The 22,389-nt window shown below is 33.5% G+C and overlaps 1 protein-coding gene and 1 long non-coding RNA gene across 3 annotated transcripts; both read right to left on the bottom strand.

Moving 5' to 3' along the window:
• Nucleotides 1-481: 481 nt before the first annotated feature.
• On the bottom strand, nt 482-1,133 carry LOC145090434 (uncharacterized). The gene is made up of 2 exons (XR_013701568.1): nt 925-1,133; nt 482-851 (listed from the first exon to the last, which is right to left on the bottom strand). It is a non-coding gene; the product is annotated as an uncharacterized LOC145090434 (long non-coding RNA).
• Nucleotides 1,134-6,420: 5,287 nt separating this feature from the next.
• Nucleotides 6,421-12,300, bottom strand: LOC145086735 (protein CYTOSOLIC ABA RECEPTOR KINASE 7-like). Of its 2 annotated transcripts, none has more exons than XM_079024575.1 (8): nt 11,974-12,300; nt 11,300-11,450; nt 10,908-11,158; nt 10,685-10,811; nt 9,514-9,652; nt 7,747-7,879; nt 7,559-7,645; nt 6,421-6,791 (listed from the first exon to the last, which is right to left on the bottom strand). In XM_079024575.1, exons 2-8 carry the CDS (start codon nt 11,391-11,393, stop codon nt 6,657-6,659), a joined length of 966 nt encoding a protein of 321 aa, XP_078880701.1. In that variant the 5' UTR covers nt 11,394-11,450; nt 11,974-12,300; the 3' UTR covers nt 6,421-6,656. The 2 variants fall into 2 exon arrangements, with proteins under 2 accessions (XP_078880701.1, XP_078880700.1); XM_079024574.1 differs by having other exon boundaries at nt 9,379-9,652; nt 11,974-12,298.
• Between the last annotated feature and the right edge of the window lie 10,089 nt (nt 12,301-22,389).

Raw genomic sequence — 22,389 nt, forward strand, 5'->3', positions numbered from 1 at the left:
GTTTTAAATGGTATATATATATATATATATATATATATATATATATATATATATATCAAGAAATAACATTAAAAAAATGTAAATACAAGATTTAATTAAACTTTTTTTTAATGTATAAATACAATTTTTCTGAATGGATATTTATAATATGAAAAAATATTGTTAGGATAAAAGTGTAAATAATTATAAACTTAAGGGTAAAAAAAACCTATAAATTTAAGAGTTTTTTTGCGAAGTTAATATAATGGTAACCTGGAAATCTGTTATCACCGGTAAGAGTTAAAACTAACATTTTTTGGAAAATGTGAAGGTAAAAACGGGATATAAAATTCAACTTTGGGCAAAATCCATAAGACCTTTAAAACTTGAGGGTTTTTATGACATTAACATTTTATTTAGCTAACCTCTTTACGAATTAGTGATATTAACCTCAATAATATAATTTTGATATTATTTTCTAATCAAAATGGAGAAACAAACATACTTAAAGTATCATCTATTAACAAATACAAGCATATTGATGTAGTTTGTGCAAGATGAGTCAACGCCAATTTCATGAAAGCGTGATCCACAAATTGTCAGAATAAATTCAACAACTTAATTGCCAAAATAATTAGTACAATAACAACAAAATCCAAAAATAAACCTCCTTTCTTCCTCTTTTGTAGCTCATTTCTTAGTTCTTTTGCCTCTTTTGACTTCGTTTCCAACTCTTTTTTAAGAATCTTATATTTCAGTTCCTGAATTTGATCCTTGCTGTTCTTGAAGTCATCTTTTAAATAATAAATCACTTCACGAGCTCTTGGACAGAATGGTGGGTCCAACCACCTGAAGAACCCACATCCATTTTCCTAAAAAAAAACTTGTTTTGTCATCAAATACATCGATTACACTACAAGTATAAATCGGGAAAAAAAAATTTACCTTGAAATTACGGCATCCATGAAATCTCCTTCCTGAATCTTCATTTACCCATGAGGTGTACAATGAAGCTCGCAAAGAACACCTGCACATAACCATATCCATGTTTGACCTTGAGGAGGATGAGGGAGAAGACATTGATTTTGTTAATCCACATTGTCGAGAATGAAGACGACTTTTGATTTTATATATGGGTACCCTTTATATATTTGTTTAAAGGGATATCAAAAAGACAATTTTTTTCGTTAAACCTTTTGTTTTTAATCCACTTTTTTTGCATTTTACCTAAATGATCTCCGAGTCCTGATTTTATTCTAATTTGCATCAAATACTTTCAAAAAGCTCTTTTGTCGGAAATGATAATTTGGATCACTAGCTTTTCAATCAAAAATCATATTTTAAGCCCATGTTTGCCTACTTCCAATTTGCTATGTTGCTTTAAATTTTTTAGATTTCAATAAAAAATTATTTTATCAAAATTACAAAAACTTTCTTCAGATTTAGTATATATTCTTTAATTGTGGAATGTATATCTATTTAGAACATAAATTATATTTTTTTGTCTGAAAAAATACTTTTAATGCGACATAAAGTTAATCTTAAATGTCCGGAATGAGCCATTCCAAACAAAGAGGTCATTTTCTCATAAAAGAAAAAAAATGGTCTTTAAAATTAAAATCATTGATTTTTTTTTTGAAAGGACAAATGATATTAAAAATAAAAGCCAAGCCTAGCAAGAAACTACACAGCAAAAGATAAATACAAATACAAATTTTTTTAATCATCTCAAATACACAAAAACGGACAAATACTCCAATCTATCCATTTGAATGGACAATTCAATCTCATGTATTTGATCCAAGTAAACACCGTTTGATTTGATACTATTTGCCACCTTCGTTGGGTTGGTAATACGATTTTTGTACAATCTTTCATTCCGGGCCTTCTATATACTCCATAAACTGTAACAAATACTCGTCGGTATTTTCCTTTTCTTTCTACCGTTCTCCCATTTGGTAACATAATCGATTAAGTTCTCCATAGAGTCTGGATATAGAAATGACAACCGACACCATTTAAGTACCCACTCCAAAACAGTGTTCGCGAATGGACATTTTAACAAAATATGATTGATTTCTTCTTCCTCTGTCAAGCAATAATTGCACGTATTGGAACCAATGTTAATATTCATAATTATTTATGGCTAAAAATAAATTTCGATATAATGACTTAATGTGTTGAGTAAAAAACTATGATGGTTCGAATGTATTAAGACACTAATCATTTACCTATTAGTTATTCTTTCTTGTTCCAACAAATTTTTTTCATGTTAAAATTGATAGATATCAAATAAGATTGTTAATCTTTTTAGACTTTTTATACCAACCGTCCCTCGTGCATATGTCAAAATGCATGTTTAGTTTCTATTTTCAAAAATTAACTCGGACCGTCCTTGTTTGGTTAAAATTACATGCTTCATCCAAGGTTGTTAAGATTGGGATCCTAGGTAGGATCGTTTTTTGGGTTTGCAAGATCGGGATTGAGATTCTAAGATTCCACAAAATAAAACATTATTTAAATTTATAATTTTAAAACATGAAAAATATTCCAAACATTCATTTTTTTTGTTCAAAAGTTATAAAAACTTCAAAATATTAATCATAAGTCGCAACACAAAATGTTAAACGATAAATTGGTAAAAGATAAAAGACATAAAATGGTAAAAAATCATTTTCCTAAAAAAAAGGGAAGGTATGATCGGATCGGATCCCAATCTTAGGATCCTACCTACGATCCTACCCCAAATACAACTTGTTGATGATCCGACTCATTTTTTATACCTGGGATCGTACGTAACTACGATCAGGATTGCGATTTTGACAACCGTGGCTTCATATACCTCATTAGTGTAAATTTGTACACTCTATCTCTTACGAGACATAAAATGACTATTATGAGCATGTTTGGGATTTCTTTTAAAAGTTAAAACAACTTTTGCCTTCTAAATTTTTTCAAAAAGTTAAAAAATAGCCAAAAGATGTTTGGGTAAAGAAAAAGATTTTTTAAAATTACTTTTTATGTAAAAAGAAAAGTTAGTGTTTCAAAAGTCACAAAATCATATCTTTTTTTGACTTTTGGGACTTTTTAACATAAAAAGATGACTTTTACCCTAAAAGCAAATACAAACACATTTTTAAGGTTCACTTCTGGAAAAAGTCATTGGTCAAAAAGTCATTTTACAAAAAAGACTTTTAACATTAAAAAGTAATCCCAAACACCCTTATGTTATTTTGTATTTCTTTTCCAGTTAATTTATATGATATAATTATTACTTCTTCCATCCCAAAATTATTGTCCACAGATAAAAAACACACAGATTAAGGAAACATTAATTACCATTAACTTTAATAAATGAAATCATAATCGTACCATTTTGTTGCATTTAATTTCATGGTAGGTTAACTAATAAAGAGGTGTATTTTGGTAAAAAAAAATGTTTATTTTTAAAAATAAACTATTATTTTGGGACAAATAAAAAATGAAACATATACTATTAGTATGGGATAGAGGGAGTATTAATTTAAAAATAAAAGAAAAAAACCCCAACATCCCCATAACACCTTCCTTTTACTAATTTTTCTTACTCCCTCTTTTGTTAACTCTTGAAAAACCACTGATCCACCATTTTCGGTCAATCGCCACTCGAGCACACCTCTTAACGTCAAATTTCGGTCACTTTTCTTTTTGTAGCCTCGTGTATTCACACATTCATACAGAATCATCAACCATTTCTTTTTCCTGAACATCGCCGCCTTCTATGTGAACCACAGGAGCATCGGCCGCCCATCATCGAACCCAACCTCTACACCACCAAAAACAGTAATTGTTTTTGCAACCACCCTCGAAAATCATTGCCTTCAAATGCGAGCACCTAACCATCAAACCTGGTGTTGAATACTAACAACCATTTGTGAACCTTACATTCACCAAAACCGCCTAAAACTGCCACAAATCATCCCTAAAAACCATCTCAAACACCGCCTCAAATGCAATCCTCTCTTTGTCTCCTTTTTTGATGGAGAAGATTTGGGTACGATTTAAACTTGCTTCTCGGATCTGAATCCCCCATCTTCTCTGATTTACAGGTTTATGGTTCGTATTAGGTTTGAGTGATGACTAGTGATAGTTGTAGGAGGTGCTGAGAAAAGAAGAAATGAATTTTGGAAAAGGAAAGGGGGTGATTTTGGTGGAGTATTCTTCATTTTTTTTTGTTTTTTTGTTTTTTTTTTTTAATTTAAAATGATCAATGAATAAAAGAAAATTAAAAAATAATTTATTAAGGACAAAAGATTTTTTATGTCAAGAGATCAACAGTTAATCCAAATTAATCTTTGAAAATATGAACTTGTGTTTTAACATATGCATACGATTGTAATTTACTATAGAAAATAATAATCATTTATTTTCAATAGTTTTCTAATCTAAAAAAGTGACAAAAGACAAATATCATTTTCTCAGTCAACCACTTTTCTTGAACCCGAGAGAAATAAAAAAGTTACACAAGCGGCCCAAATGTAAAAATATTTGCAGTTTATCATGACACCCACAAAAAAAAATTCCATTCTTGAACATTCCGTTCTAAATATCGTCCAAATAAAAATTTTAACATTTTCTTGTCACCAATCATTAGAATAATTGACTATTTTCACATTTGACGAATCAAAGAGATACAACCATGTAATATTCATGGGAAAGAGTGCAAATTGTCAAATTGTGTCTTGATGAACCAAAAAAAGGCTAAAAACATAGATAAACTAAAAAGAGTTTTTGACACCGTAGCAAACAAAGTTTGATGCATTTACACATTTAGTCATTTAAGTTTTTTTTTTACGCAAAAGACCATTAAAGTTAAATTTTACCTATTAAATACATCATTATATAACCTGATAAAGAAGAAGCCGGTTACTTTTATGACGTGACATTTTAAATTATACTTTTTTATATCTTTTTTATGATGTGGCATTTTTTTTATATCAGTTTTGTTATAGAACAAATCAATTGCGAAACATTCGTTGTTCACACTCTCATCTTCTTCACCATCTATTACATCCTTATCCTTGTTGTTCATGTCCACATCTTCTTCACCTCCTCATATAAATCAGGTTCTAATCAATGTTTTAAACCTAGAAATTTATATCTGTAATCGTTTTATTCTACTAGTAATTTTACCATCAAAAACTCCCCAATCTGCCTACTAAAGGTGTTCATGATTCTTAAATCCCTCAGTAGAAAAATATCCCAACGACAAGTACACTGAGAAAAAAATCATCTATCAAAGCCAAGAAACACACCTTTAAAAAATCTGGAAAACACACCATCGTTCATGTCTGGTTCTGTTCTTCAGCCTATCGCACCTATCACTATCTCGCACCTATCACTATCGTTGACCTTCAAAATCAGACCTTTTACAACTAAATGGAATCAATTTCAAAAATTGATGCCTCTCATCCTCCTTCCTACTAGTTCAGAATATGAACAAGGTGTGTTTATGTGTTCATGTGTTTCAAGGAAAAACCGAAATTGATTTCTTCCAAAAATCGAGCTCAGTTTGTAGATTTCTTCCGAATTGATTTCATATACTAGAAAACAGCCATGGAAGCCACAGTTCTAACCTGAAAATTGATCGATTTAATTTAGGGTATTCCATGGATTTGAAGTATTTCTCACTGAAACCATAGTAGCCGTCTTGATGGAAATAGTAGCAATGGTCTTCGTGAAGATCGAGTGGGATGGAGGGGGACTATTGTTGGATTTTTTCATAGAGATACAAGAGTGAGTAGTCATAAATATGAAACTGAAGATGAACAAGGTTATGGCCTTGATTGGTTGCTCGTGTTTTTGTGTTTTCATTCCTCTTTCTTCAATCGATTGTAGGTTTAAATCGATGGGTCTAAAAAGAACTCAAATCCTTCCTTGTTATGATTCATGTTTTGTTGGAGCCCTAGAATTTTGAGAGGAAAATACGTACAAGGGGAGAGATTATTTTGAAGGGTGAAGATGGCCTGCAGAAATGAGGAAAATGAATACAGGAGAAGATAATGTTGATGGATCCCTAAGAGAGAGAGAGACCTCAAACATAAAACATGAAATGGAAAAATAAAAGTCACGTGGATGAAGTTTTGATTTCTAATTTTGTAATAAAAAAAAAAAAAAAAAAAACGTGTACTATGTTTTACCGGTGAAACCGGAATTATATTGGATGGTTACTCTATTTAACAGGTAAAACTTAACTTTGATGGTCTATTGTGCACAAAAAAACTTGAATGACTAAATGTATAAATGCGTCATACTTTGTTGCGCTACATTGCCAGAAACCCAACTAAAAGGGAAACACCAACTCTTTCATCTCATAACAATAAACAAAACCAAAATCAATACAAGATCACACAAAACAAGCAGAAAACCTCAAGTAATATAACAAATCACAACAAAACCAAATTCAAAACTCTCACGTTATTCATAAAATTCCATCAAACAAAAAAAACAGCTCAACAATACTTCTCAAATGCAAGAATCAAACGGATAAAACCCTATACGTATATATATGTTATGTATGTATATGTGTATATATAAAAAGGTGGCAAAAGGCAGAATCTACAGATGAACACACCACCAACCAATGTTTGTTTTCCCATTGAAGTTGAGAATTTTTCATGAACAATGAATCAAGATTTTCATTCTGTTGTTAAAATCTCAGGTGCTGTTGGTGGAGAAGCCTTTAAAAGTGGTTGAAGAGCCTTCACAACAATGCTCATGTTTGGCCTAAACTCGGATTCATATTGCACACATAATGCAGCCACAGCTGCCAACTGCATCATCAAAATAAATAAAACCGTTGACTTAGTCACATTACATGATGTGTATGTATCAATACATGCATACATACATACATACATAACTAACTTCATATGAGAATGATAAGTAATGTGTGAATGTAAAAACAATTTTGGAACATCAGATTCGTTCTTAGGCTATGTTTGGCGACTAGCTGAAAAGCTAGCTGGTAGCTGAAAAACTAGCTGGTAGCTAAAAAGCTAGCTGCCAGCTAATAAGCTAATCTAAGGCAGTGTTTGGCGCGCCACAGCTAGCTTATTTTTTGATTTTTTTTTAAGTTATCATTTTTGGCAATACCAAAAAGTAGCTTATAAGCTAGCTTTTTATGAGCTTTTTTAAAATTTTCCAAATATACCCCTTAATTAACTATAAAACCACATTATTTTAAATGTCATCATTTTATATCTTTCAGTTAGTTTTACCAAACATCATTTTTATCAGGTAGTTTTTCACCTATCAGCTAGCTTTTTATTTTTCAACTAGCAGCTAGCTTTTCAGCTAGTACGTCAAACATAGCCTAAGTAGATTTTTCAAAAGCTAGCTTATCAGCTACTTTTGCTTCTCAAACATGACAATTTAAAAAAACTCGAAAAATAAGCTAGCTTATCAGCTAACTGTGGCGCGCCAAATACAACTTTACATTCACAAAATATCCATGATTCTCAAATATATATATATATATATATATATATATATATATATATATATATATTTGAAGAGAGAGAGAGACAGAGAGAGAGACCTTTGCAACTGCCTTTGGAGGATATTCTCCCTTGAGCTTTGGATCTACACATTGTTTAACCTTGTCTTCGCTTAGCCTTGGAGTAGCCTATTTAAGAAGAAAGTAATAAATGATCACATATATCACTAGTAGTGTAAGACATTGTTTGCCAACTTGAGGGGCAAAATAGGAATTAAACAAAAACCCACCCAAGTGACAAGGCTTTGTTGTCCACGTGGCATTGTGTGATCAACAGGCTTCCGGCCAGTTAAAAGCTCAAGAAGAACAACACCAAAGCTATACACATCACTCTTTTGTGTTAATTGCCCAGTCATCGCGTATCTACACAAGTATTTAATTTTAATTTTAAAACATTAAGTTGAAAAATAACTATTTACTAAAAGATAAAATATATATATGCATTGAGGAATATATCTTTTTGGGTTCTTTCAATTTACCAATAAGTGTTACAACATTAAGTTTTTTTTTTTTCATTTACTTGTATGTAATTGAAGTGAAAAAAGGGAAAAATAAAGAAAAACACAACATGCTTTCATGATTTTATTGATTTAGCCACTATAACTGATTTTTGTAGTGATTAAATTTAAAGCATTATAGTTTTTAGACCGTTTGAAAAACTAATTTTCCCACTTATATGGTTTTTAAAAAGATTAAAATACAGAAAAGCACAATGTAGTTTTAACATTTTATCAAATTAAGTATTTAACCACAAAACTGTTACTTTCTTAATGAATATTATAGGACTTGTTCTGTGGCTAAATCAATAAATAAAAAAAAAAATAACAGTTCAGTGTCTTCAAGTTGCCAACAAACTGATTTTATTAAATAAAATGGAAACAAACTTTTTTTTTTTTTTGGTTTTTACTTGCTATATCAGGTACAGAATGTTTTTTTTTTTTTATTTTTATTTTTATTTTTTTTTGCAATTTTACACTTTTGGCCCAAATTCTGAATGTTGTTACGGTTATGGATCAACCCTTTTTTGTACAAATCCGCCCCAAAATTAGTTTTTCTTTAGAAATTACCTTTTTTAAGACTTTCTTTTACAACTTTTTTTTTGAATTTTTATATGCAAATGTAAAAAAAGGTTGTGCAAAAAGATATAAATGTCATAAAAAGTTGCAAAAAAAGTTGTAACAAAAAATTTGAAATTTTATGCAAAAATGTTGTAAATTTCTTTTTTATAAATGAGTTGTACAAAAAGTAAATTGTAAAGAAAAACTAAGGGCGAATCTCAAAAGACCTTAATATTTTGTGTTTTTTCTGGATTAACCCTCAAATTTATTTTTTATTTGAAAAAGACCTTGTATTGTTTCATTTGTTCCAAAAAAAGCCCTCAACTTTGTATTTTTTTCCCGAAAAAACCCTCAATCTTCTAAATGCTTCCAAATAAACCCTCAACTTTTTTAGTTTTTCTTGAAAAAACCCTCACATTTTACAAATGACTAAAAGGGCCATATCGGAAAAAATGAAAAAAATAGCAAAAAATATATTTGACGTTTAATCCAAAAAAAACGTCTTTATTGAGATAACCCAAAAACTAATTTCGGGCGAATTTGTAAAAACAAAAGTTTGGACCAAAATCGCAACAAAATCCAAACCCTGGGCCAAAAATGTAAAATCATAAAACAACATGCCATACTAAGTTTGTTTCCATTTTATATCAGTAAAACTGGTTTCTTGCAAACTTGAAGAAACTAAAAATACTTTGTTTCACACAAAAACACTATTTCAAAATAACAAAATAATAATAATAATAATAATAATAATAATAATAATAATAATAAAGAAAAGTTAAAAGTGATTAATTAATTAATTACTCTGGTGCATGATAGCCAAAGGTGCCCAATACACGAGTAGAATGCAATCGAGCAGCCATGTCTGGTGATTGATTTGAAAGATTAAAGTCTGCAATTTTGGCTTTTAAATCTTCAAATAAAAGCACATTGCTTGACCTTATATCTCTATGAATTATACAAGGTTGAGCCTTTTCATGTAAATATTCAAGCCCTTTTGCTGCATCAACTGCAATCTTTACCCGTTGCATCCAATCAATCACTGGCCCTGGTTGTGCTCCTTGCACCCCTTTCCTACCTTCACGTCATATTGTCATTTTCAACATTTATATATTTACAAAATTGCCACTATATGACTATATTTTTCATAAGTTATTGACTTAGATGATTAGAGAGGGGAAATGGTATAAAAAACGTTAGGCTTGTAAGTTTAGGTTCATTGATCTCTCAAATTTGCAACTTTTTTTTTTTTTTGATTTTTACCCTTTTTGCAAATTTATCTGGTGAAATTAATTTTTTTTTTTGACAAAGTTAAGGACTTTGATGAGCTAGAAAACGAAACTTAAGGGGTTTTATGAAGTAGAAAAAGGGTAAAACGGTAAAAGCAAACATTTATGCCAAACGTAAGGGCTTTGGTAAACCAGAGGGGAAAATTGAAAAAGAAAGGTGGAAATATCAAGTTTTGATGAAACTAAAATCCGCAAAAGGGTAGAACTGACAAAAACCTGCAAACTTAAGGGTTTTTATGTCATTATCCCGTAATTAGATCACAAGGGTGTTTTTTTGGTTTTTTGAATGTTTTTGGGAGAAATGGAATTACTAATTAGTCGGAGGAATTGGAATTTGAAGGAATCATTATATGTCATGCGTTTTTTTGTATATAGAAAAAAGAAGGTTTTTTATGTTAAAATATGTTTTTTTTGTATATATATGATTTTATAAAGCAACAAAAACATAATCGAAACAAAATTTTGAAAAAAAAAGATGTAAAAAAAACTAAATTTAGGATGAAGTCGTAACAAAATTTTGAAATCTAGGCCAAAAGTGTAAATTCCAGACCAAATTTGTAATGAAATTTAAAATCTAAGCTTTTGAAAGTGGGATGATTTGACTGGGTAAAAGGGTCAAAATGAATTACAATTACCGGTTTTTGAGACTTAATTATTTCTTGCATATATTATAGTTCTTTAATAAAAATGGAAGAATGAAATTGAATTCCTTCCACCCTCCTTAGGATTGTTGAAATCCATGGATTTTGACAAAACTAACCAAAAAAACCACGGAATGGAATCTCAAATTCCAATTCCATGAACCAAAGTTGTTTACATACCATGCAAAATGTCATGTAAAGATCCCATGGTTGCAAATTCATAAGCCAAAACACGCACATTTCCTTCAACACAATAACCGAGCAACTCGATAAGATTCTCATGCTTCAACATTGAGAACATGGAAACCTTGAAATTAAAGAAAAAAACATAACAAGATTATTAAATAAATACTCAAAAAAAATAACCATTTTGATGCAATAATTTGTAGTATCGTTGGCATACCTGAGACAAAAACTCGTTATTTGATTCAGCCTCAGTAGAAACATCAAGTTTTTTAACAGCAACAGTTTTTCCATTATTTAAAGTTGCAAAATAAACTCTTCCATATGAACCTTCACCAATTAATGCCTTTGATCCAAAATCATCGGTTTTTTCTTTAAGTTCTTCTAATGAAAGTTCAGGAACTTCTATTGGTGGAGCTGTTTTTTGCACTTCAGGTTTTATAGGAGATTCTTTTTGACCCTTTTGATGCCCTATATTACATGGTATATATAAATAACATTATAAAGATCATACACAAATGATTCGAATAAAAATTGTCATTTACATTTCCAACAATTGTTTTTCTTTCTAATGGAAATACCAAATAAAAATCATGACAACTTATTACATACCTTCTGTGTAATCAGTGGGATTCTTTATGGGATCATTGTGATTTGATGAATAAGACTCTTCAACTTGACAAGTGCAACACAACCACCTCCGCATCCTATTTTTCTTCCTTAAAATTGACTTTCCACACACTTATCAATATGCTGACGTGGCCTATTTGCAGAAAAAGACCATTTTTTTAAAGAAATATCCACAAAGTCTCCATTTTTAGGGAAAGCGTAGTTACTTGAGTTGAAAAGAAACTTCACTAAAAACAGAAACATGGGACATCAATGGTAGATGTTTATAACATTGAACATGTTATATATTAATGAGGAATTGTAGATTATCTATCAAATAAGAAGTGTGATCTTACATTAAGCGAATCCACTAACACTAACAAAACGAAATTGGATTTCAAGTTTCTTCAGCAATGTGATATTGGAACCACAAGTCCACGAATCAGGTTAGAATACGTAAATCGGAAAATCAAAAGTGTTAAAAACAGACAAACATTCAACCAAGACACCCCAAATGGGAGATCAATCCAAAGATTCAATCTTTATAGTAAAAATCAAAAAAGACGATCCTCTTTCGATCAAGATGGTGGAAGAATTGATCACAAAATCACAAGACACTATGCTGCCATCGACAGACCGATGTGGAGAATTCAAAAGATCACAAATTGCAAGATTACCTGTCGTTTCTGTGGGCTTGAACTGTGTCGTTGGCTTCCTCGATTTAGGGTTTTGTGTTGATTATGTTTTCCGGTGATTGAATATTAGGAAACACAGATAAGCACGAAAGACGAAGAGAGAGAGAGAGAGAGAGAGAGAGAGAGAGAGAGAGAGAGAGTTTAAATTGGTCTCCCCTACAGTTCCCTATCTGTTCTCAGAGTAGTTCGATTCGTTAGCATTCTTTCTCTCTCCAAATGAAAAGGGAGAAACAGCCTAAAAGTGAAGAAAGAGAGCGAAAGGAGGGGTGGTGACTTTTTGGAGCATTTCTTTGTCGTCAAACAACACTTTTCTAACTTCGTTTCATTGTTACTCCATTTTTAGTGCTTTTGCCATTTTACACTTTTGAAATGCCGTGTGTTTTGATGCTATTGGATAACGATTTGAAATGGTAATTGACTTTTGTATTTGTACACATTTAATTTAATTAATCAATTATTTTGTATGATTGATTTATTAATGAACTTTTTAAATTATTAATGACCGTTGATAAAAGGTTTTACCGGTTGCTATGCGAACATCTCCATGGTTGGTTCAAAGGATTCATTTTAAATATTGTCTTAGGCCCTAACGTGTAACAAATTAAATTATATAAGTTAAAGTTTTTCTAAAACGATGATAAACTTTAAAGCAATAAACATAGCAACATCATAGTATTTTAATGAGTAATGTCATATCGTAATAGTTAACCGACGACCGATGAAACTCTTCTAACATTCTTGATAGCAAATTGGTTGATAACTCTTTGTAGTCTATACTCTCTAAGATTTCTTTCTTGATAAATATCATCGTCAAACAGCTAAATCTTTTTTGGGTCAGTGTGGAGCGTAAGTAAGATTTCAAAAACTTCAATTTCGAAAAACTTCTTTCTGCAAATGCCGCCGCTATTGGAATAGTTAACAATATTTTGTATGCAATGCTTGCATTTAAGACATAATCAAATTCTTTCAAATACTTCAAACATCTATAGGTTTGCTAAATTAACTGGTTTCAATGTCTCAAATGAATTCAACTCCATATAAAATTCCCCGACATCAATATTCGTTCTTCAAACTTGAGTGTTTTTTTTTAAGAAGATGACAAGACGACTTAAGATCTTTATCTTTAATTCCTCTCAAATTATGTGGAATAAAAAAACCAAATAATTTGTCATACTTTATGAATTGTTCAAATCTTGTCTCAAGAGAAACACTAGCTTGATCAACAATATATAAAAAAAAATAAATGACTTTAAAATTATCTTCAGTTGTAAATGAAAATTATTTCCTACTCAAACTCTCATCAAACTTTTTTTTTTCTTTTAAATCAAACGTTTTTGTGGAAATATTGGATCACTACCAATTTCAATAGCAATCTCCTTAGCATCATCAATCGCTTTTGAAAAACCAATTTCTATATAATCCTTGAAGTACTCAATCAATATGTTTATTTATGTAATAGCATTATCAATATACATATCCTTTTATTGTAACTTTTTACTGACAATATTCACATGGTTTAATATTTTATACCATATAACAGTTGATACCAAAAATTCAAAGTCACCAAGTTCTTTTTTTGCTAGTGAGCTTGCTTCACTTGCAATTGCAACATCATTATCATTTTCTCCAACTTGAAGTAAAGTTTCTCGTACATCGACAAGATGCAGTTTAATAGCCTTTATGTAATGTCCCAAAAATTATAAGGTAAAAATTTCACTTTTAGTTCAAACTATAAACACCATTTAATCATTTCAATCATTCAAAAGTAAAACAAAGTAAAAGTAGTTATCAGAGTACAATTTCCCAAAATCCTATAGTGTGGAAACATGGGTCGATGCGTTGCGATCAATTCGGACCCTTCCCTCTCGAACCGGGAGTACCTAAAAACATTTTAAACATAAACTATAAGTATGAAGCTTAGTGAGTTCCCCAAAATACTGCATACCATACATATCTGCAAGCTCAAGGCTGTGTCTATTTCACCCCCGAGTCTATTTCAACTCATGTGTCGGCCCAAGGCCATATCGGGTCTATTTCACCCCCGAGTCTATTTCAACTCATATATCAGCACAAGGCTATACCATGTCTATTTCACCCCCGGGTCTATTTCACTCCACATACATATAACAAACATACACATAGGCATACATACATACAAAAGGAGCCACAAAGACTACAAGAATATACAATCCAAGTGTCCTACAGTATAGTGAGCAAACTCACCGGAATCACAAAGTCGGCTAACACTCAGCTTAAAATCGTGTCGACCACTGCTAAATGCTCTCTTGTCAAATGATGGGTGCTTAACACCTCCTATCGATCCACACAAGGTAAACCCTAAGTCTACCTTCTAAAACCAAAATTTAATCAAAAGTCAACCCAGGCCAAAAGTTAACGATCAAAGTCAAAGTCAGTAGCCTAATGTCAACTTATCCATCCTCACATCGTGACCAGTCCTTGGTAAAGTTGTGAGATCTCACTTGGTTTGTTTCTATCTCATCCCGACTCAACTTAGTGAACTCAAAAATGAAAAGTCATTGGAGTTGACCTCACATCGTGAGAAGCCTCCTCTCACGTCGTGAGCTCCAAGAAGCTAATATGAAAACGGGGTCATTCAACCCTCACATTATGAAACTCTATGTCTCACGTCGTGAGAACAGTCTGAAGCCAAAAGTCCAACTTTTAAGTCCTTAGTCCATTAAGGATTGAGCTCCAACCGTGTCGACCACTTCTAACTGCTAACTGCTCTCCTGTCAAATGATGGGTGCTTAAAACCTCCTATCGATCCACATAAGGTAAACCCTAAGTCTACCTTCTAAAACCAGAATTTAATCAAAATTCAATCCAGGCCAAAAGTTAATGGTCAAAGTCAAACTCAGCAACCCAATGTCAACTTATCCATCCTCACGTCGTGACCGATCCTTGGTAACGCTGTGAGATCTCACTCTGTTCGATTCTATCTCATCCCGACTTAACTTAGTGAACTAAAAAATGAAAAGTCATCGGAGTTGACCTCACGTCATGAGAAGCCTCCTCTCACGTCGTGAGCTCCAAGAAGCTAATATGAAAAAGGGGTCATTCAGATCCTCACATCGTGAAACTCCATGTCTCACGTCGTGAGAACAATCTGAAGCCAAAAGTCCAACTTTTAAGTCCTTAGTCCATTAAGGCTTGAGCTCTAACTTTCCAGAAGATCTTATAACTCATAATGCACTGGAAAGTTGATGCTTTTATGACATATATGTCCAATACATGTCTAGATCTAATTTGGGTCAAAAGTTGAAGAAAAGACATCTAACTTTCATGCAAGGTTCCAAAACTCAACCATTCACTAGATCTGAACTCCATATCACTCTGAAGACCCTAATAACTCATAAAGTTTCCAACTTTATGGTTTCCATTCATAAAACTTGCACAACCAAGAAGAAAAGTGGGACAAAACTTAAATCTAGCCACATATAACAATAAAGGAGGAAGACTAGGGTTTTTCAAACAAAGAAAATTGTTAGGCGTGTCAAGCCCAACAAATAAAGGGGTAAAATAACTCCTTAAACACTACTACTTTGTACTAGAAATGTAATGCAAGGTAAGTAGGGTCGATCCACAGAGACACAGAACAAATGTTTATACTTTTTTGCGAAAGGTACAATAATGGTCACATAAATGGGGGGTTGGTATGCAATGATTTAAACAAAAGAATAAAGCAATAAGTAAATGATCAATTAAATGTAACAAATTCAGGATTTGTGAGAACTCCAACTCTATGCAAGACAAATTAGCAATGTGATTTCATGGATGACAAGATATTTGTTTAATTCTATCTAAGTTGGTACTTGAAAGTGTTAACAAGCTCTAACACTTCCCATTCACCACATTGATTAACCAAAACAAGCTCTTTGATTAATCCTAACCTTACTAACCTAATCTAAACAAGCTCTTTGAATTGGATTGAAAGGTTGCTTTAAGCTTTATGTGAACGTTCCCAACAACACTCAATACTCCTCACAAGCTCGGGAGCGTAAGAATGTGTGAAAAGATTTACACTAATTTCATTCAATAGAAATCAGATTAGTGCTTGTTACCTAGTCTAATTTACAAAACAATTACGGATTTTACAATTAGATAACTTGAATGATCTAACCCTAATTCAAATGGCCAATAAGAATCACAATTAGAATCAAACATTCGATCGAGACAAAATCAAATTCACTAGATAGAAAATTGAAAGCAAACATCAAGTCATATGATTGAAATCACAACTAGAAGTCAAGACATAAAGTTGGAGAATCTAGGGTTCTAGCCACTCATGACTAGAACAAGATCACAAATCTAGAAAATGAAATTAAAGTTCTTACAAAATGAAATCAAATGTTCCCAAGTGTTAATCAACTTCAAAATCCTCAAGAAATTCGCCTTCTCTGCTCCAAAAGTCGACCCCTTAGTAAAAAGTCGGTTCCCCCCTTTAAGAATGGTGAAAAACTGCTTTAAAACTCGCATTTACGTTTACACGGCCCGTGTAAATTAACACTGTCATTTACACGGCCCGCGTAAACGCAAAAATATACTGCGCAGAAATCTACGTTTACACGGCCCGCGTAAACGCAAGGCTTCCATTTACACGGCCGTGTAAACGTCTGTAAAGCCAAAATCTTCGTTTCTTTGATATATTGCTCCTCGGTGCTCCGCAAGTCCCGAAATTTTGTCCGTAACTCTTATTTACCTCCTCCAACAATATCCTACCTCCAAAATTCCCTGAAATATCACAAAAGTATTTGAATGAAGTTGCCTCATGAAAAATCCCGAAAAACATGCAAAATGCATGAGTTTAAGCCTAAATGCAATGTACTTTTATGAAATAAAGCTACAAAATGGGTACATGAAATGCACCTAACAAATCTCCCCAAGCTTAAACCTTTCTTGTCCTCAAGAAAGAACAAGAAAATTTAAACTAGAGAAAATAAAATAGAATAGAAGAAAAGAAAATTAAAGTTAAAACTATTTGAAACTTAATGCATGAAATCAAAACAAACATGAAAAGATCCAACCCAATTACCCTGTTTTGTACCATAGTTGAGAATGTACCTGTCATACCTTGAGTTAACTTGGCTTTAATCTCAAAATATTATATGATAATAGAGACAAGACTTTGGCCACTCCTTAGTACAACTCAACAGAATCAAAGATCACAACACTTATTCCTTTTCGATATCATCAAGTCAATTCTTGGAACAAATTATGGTCTTACTCTTGTGAAATTATATGTGACAAAACATGCTCAACCATCTTTGTTTCATAAAATATAATAATGTCCGATTCCAGCTATTTGTTGGTTAACAACAATCTTTTTCTGAAAAATATTTTCTAAAAATTCCCTAATATTTATCCAGATTGGTTACAAACTTCAAACCACTTACACCAGTCGAAGTAATTAACATTCAGTCCAATGTCATAAATTCAAATCCAAGTCCAAGGGAATCTTTTGACAGCCAAGTATTTTTCCTAAACACAATATCTAATTAAAATATAAACACAACTATATACAAACTTCCTAATTACATTTTTTTTACAAATAAAGCTCATGGCTTTCTTTGAAATCCGTGTAACGGGCTTCCAACCAACACATCCAAATCAAATGACCTTAGTGTGCTAGATTTGAAGTGATCCCTCGGGTTTACTTGCCCGAACCTCAAAGGCCACAGATTAGCTTTATTTGCTATTATTAAGTTCATGACTTTCTATGGAACCCGTGTAGCGAACTTTCAACCAATCAATCCCAAACAATTTAGCTTTAGGTGATTAAGTGTAGAACACCCCTCAGAGTTTACTTGTTCGAATCCCAAAGGTCACAGATTAACTTAATAATAGTTTTTTTTTTTTTTTTTTTTTTTTTTTTTTTTTTTTTTTTTTCTAAGATCCATTATTATTATTATATAAATACAAATAACTAAGTTAACACATAATACTTAATTTATTTATTTGGCCGATTTCTTTATATTTTCGTCCTTGACTTTTCTGTTATGGGACATCTCACGGTCTATTACCGTGAGGGACTTCTAGACATTTTTCGGGGGACTAAATGTTAACATGCAAAAACCCGTAAGTATAGTTGAAAGCTATGTCCTCAAGCAGGGTATATAAAAGGGAATGAGTAGAAAGGACTTTTAAGAGCGCTGGAAGGCGGGACATTGAGATTTTGCATTCTTTTTATGAACTTTTGAATTTGACATTTTAAGTTCAATTGAGCATTACTACTCATAAGACCGGTCATATGTCCCAAAGAATCGACTCATACATGTTGTTATGCTCCAATGTTGACAATCTTCTCATTTTCTGTTTTGCACAAGTAGCTTCGGGAGGTGTGTTCGTGTGTGATTAACTTGCTTTTAGATTTTTCAATAAAAAGAGCAAGCCAATTTCAAGGCACATGACTCATTTACCAGCTCAACTGTTTTGAAAAGATTTGGTTGCTTAGGATTGGATCGTTTTTTTATGCAATGAATGCAATGCAGAAATTTAGATGCAAACAAATTGCAAAGAAAATAATAAAAATTAGAATAGAAAGAAAATCTTTTTGGTTTTTGAAAAATTTTCCATGCAGAAAAAAAATGAAAAAGAAAATGAAATGAAAATTAATGCAATATGTACAAAACTACATGCAACGGGATTTATGCATGGATGGATGCCCCTCCCCAAGCTTAAAATAAGCATCGTCCTCGATGCTTGGAGAGAGGTATAGTCGGCCTATTGAGAGTAGGATGGTGGAGGATGGTAGTTGGGTTGAGAATGAGTTCAACACAGTTACAAATGCACACCAATTGAATTTTAAGTAAAATATGAACGATTAAAGATATGGAAAGAATTTACCGAATCGTTCTTGGAGCCTCGCAATTGTGGTGTGAACCTCCTCTTCATCCTCCTCAAGCTACCCGTGAAGTATTTTTGGAGTCGGAGATTCATTTTCTAGGCATAAAAAATAAGTTAAAACCATTTGGGACATTAAAAAAAAATTACCAAACACTAAAAAGTTTTAAAGAAAGGACAAAAATAACCCCGGGTTGCCTCCCGGTTAGCTGCCCTTGTTTTAAGTCGTTGGCTCGACTTGGCCCCTAAATGTGCTTTGTTTTAAGTAGGTAGGCCTTTACAACACATTAACCTTCTCACTACTTCCTTTAATTGAAAACTTATCTTCTACCTGACTTTTTTTTTTGAAAGCACCTGCTCACAAAAATCTAGGCATAAACAATTAGTAACACCGTATCCCCGGCAACGGCGCCAATTTGTTAGGCGTGTCAAGCCCAACAAATAAAGGGGTAAAATAACTCCTTAAACACTACTACTTTGTACTAGAAATGTAATGCAAGGTAAGTAGGGTCGATCCACAGAGACACGGAACAAATGTTTATACCTTTTTGCGGAAGGTACAATAATGGTCACATAAATGGGGGGTTGGTATGCAATGATTTAAACAAAAGAATAAAGCAATAAGTAAATGATCAATTAAATGTAACAAATTCAGGATTTGTGAGAACTCCAACTCTATGCAAGACAAATTAGCAATGTGATTTCATGGATGACAAGATATTTGTTTAATTCTATCTAAGTTGGTACTTGAAAGTGTTAACAAGCTCTAACACTTCCCATTCACCACATTGATTAACCAAAACAAGCTCTTTGATTAATCCTAACCTTACTAACCTAATCTAAACAAGCTCTTTGAATTGGATTGAAAGGTTGCTTTAAGCTTTATGTGAACGTTCCCAACAACACTCAATACTCCTCACAAGCTCGGGAGCGTAAGAATGTGTGAAAAGATTTACACTAATTTCATTCAATAGAAATCAGATTAGTGCTTGTTACCTAGTCTAATTTACAAAACAATTACGGATTTTACAATTAGATAACTTGAATGATCTAACCCTAATTCAAATGGCCAATAAGAATCACAATTAGAATCAAACATTCGATCGAGACAAAATCAAATTCACTAGATAGAAAATTGAAAGCAAACATCAAGTCATATGATTGAAATCACAACTAGAAGTCAAGACATAAAGTTGGAGAATCTAGGGTTCTAGCCACTCATGACTAGAACAAGATCACAAATCTAGAAAATGAAATTAAAGTTCTTACAAAATGAAATCAAATGTTCCCAAGTGTTAATCAACTTCAAAATCCTCAAGAAATTCGCCTTCTCTGCTCCAAAAGTCGACCCCTTAGTAAAAAGTCGGTTCCCCCCTTTAAGAATGGTGAAAAAATGCTTTAAAACCCGCATTTACGTTTACACGGCCCGTGTAAATTAACACTGTCATTTACACGGCCCGCGTAAACGCAAAAATATACTGCACAGAAATCTACGTTTACACGGCCCGCGTAAACGCAAGGCTTCCATTTACACGGCCGTGTAAACGTCTGTAAAGCCAAAATCTTCGTTTCTTTGATATATTGCTCCTCGGTGCTCCGCAAGTCCCGAAATTTTGTCCGTAACTCTTATTTACCTCCTCCAACAATATCCTACCTCCAAAATTCCCTGAAATATCACAAAAGTATTTGAATGAAGTTGCCTCATGAAAAATCCCGAAAAACATGCAAAATGCATGAGTTTAAGCCTAAATGCAATGTACTTTTATGAAATAAAGCTACAAAATGGGTACATGAAATGCACCTAACAAAAATGTAACATCCCAAAGTTTGAGGCCAAAATTTCGTTTTTTTTATTAAGTGATTTATAAATTTGTTTATCAAAACATTGCCAAGAACATGTCAATACATAAAACCATAATATCATGTTTCAAACCAAATCATCTTGAAGTAACAAAATATCAGAGTACAATCCCAGAAAACTCTAAGCGGAAATCATGTGTGTGATGCGCTGCTACACCACCGGCTCCTTCCCCTTAGAGGAAGAAGTACTTGAAACTAGAAACTAAAACTGTAAGCACGAAACTTAGCGAGTTCCCCCATCATACCATATACTATACAATCACATAGCATACATACTGCCGGACAATTCTGGGGCGCCCGTCCTACCCATGTCAAGCCATTATGGGGTGCTGACGTACCCATGTCAAGCCATTCTGGGGTGCTGACCTACCCATGTCAAGCGATTATGGGGTGCTGACCTACCCATGTCAAGCCATTGGGGTGCCAACCTACCCTCCGGTATATCTCAACCGTACACGGGGACTATTTCACCCCTACTACTAACACATAATATCATATGATAATCATGCTGTCAGGCATATCTGGGGTGTCCGGCCTACCCACTGGTCCTAGTGACCGAATCGGGGACTAGTCCCCCTTATACTGATACTATCTCACATAACATAGCAACTAGCAAACTAGCATACTCACATATCTAGCAATTTAGCATACTCACATATCCAACAATAACAGACCAGACAGTTATCACAAAGATAATCGTCCCAAATAACAATTACTAGTGGGTCGACCTTGGTGCCTTAGACCCACTTCTACTGGAAGGTAACTCACCTCGATGTCGTGTAGTATCTGAACTGTCCTCGGCGTGAAGGTCGGCTCTCCTCGACTCCTCAATCCCTATACGACAACCCTCAAGTCATTAAACAAAATACACAACCCTAACCAGGGTCAATGCCAAAACCAGGCTGATGACGTGCCCCTCAGAGCGAGCCAGAAACAAGCAAGTCACGGCAGAGCGCCTCTGGTGAAGGAGTCGACCCAGTGACCTGGGTAGCTCCAAGCCCCGCGTAGCGATCGCGTAGAAAGCTGGCCCTCTCCAATAATTGTCTTTTAGCTACAGTCCAAAGACAACGGCTTCAGGCGACAAAGCATCCAAACAGAGCACAATCGCCTGAACCAATTGGAGATCAGGACACGAATGTGGAGCAGATCCTCCAATGAGGACGATGAATCATGTCGGGATCATAGTCCTTGTCCCCGTACGTACCAAGGAGGATCCTCACTATAAAAGGACTGACACTCGGTTCAACCAAGGTAAGTGAACCTAACTCCAGTCACGTATTACCATATTCTCCTATACTCTCTAGACTAACTTGACCGTCAGAGCATCTTTCCGGGAGCTCTTCCCAGACGAAGGCTGACATCCTTTTCTCTTGTGTGACCTCTCAGGTTCCGCTGTGAAGGAGCTCTTACACATAGTTGGTGGTTCGGGACCTAGTCACATCATTTGGCGCCATCTGTTTGTGTGACAACAGATACGCAAACCCTTTCCATTTTACTACCTTCCACAACCACGTATGGCGGAGAAAGCGACGGGCGAGCCGTCGGAACAACCGCACAGCCCCATACGCTCGATGGGACCTTTTGGGACGGAAGACACTCCGGCAACCCCATTTCCCGACAACCAAACACCAATCTCCGGTGCACCACCGTTAATCGGGAATCCGAGGCCAAATTTCA

The sequence above is a fragment of the Lactuca serriola genome, chromosome 2, assembly GCF_051521515.1.
Source record: "Lactuca serriola cultivar US96UC23 chromosome 2, Lser_US96UC23_V15, whole genome shotgun sequence".
Classification (NCBI taxonomy): Eukaryota; Viridiplantae; Streptophyta; class Magnoliopsida; order Asterales; family Asteraceae; genus Lactuca; species Lactuca serriola.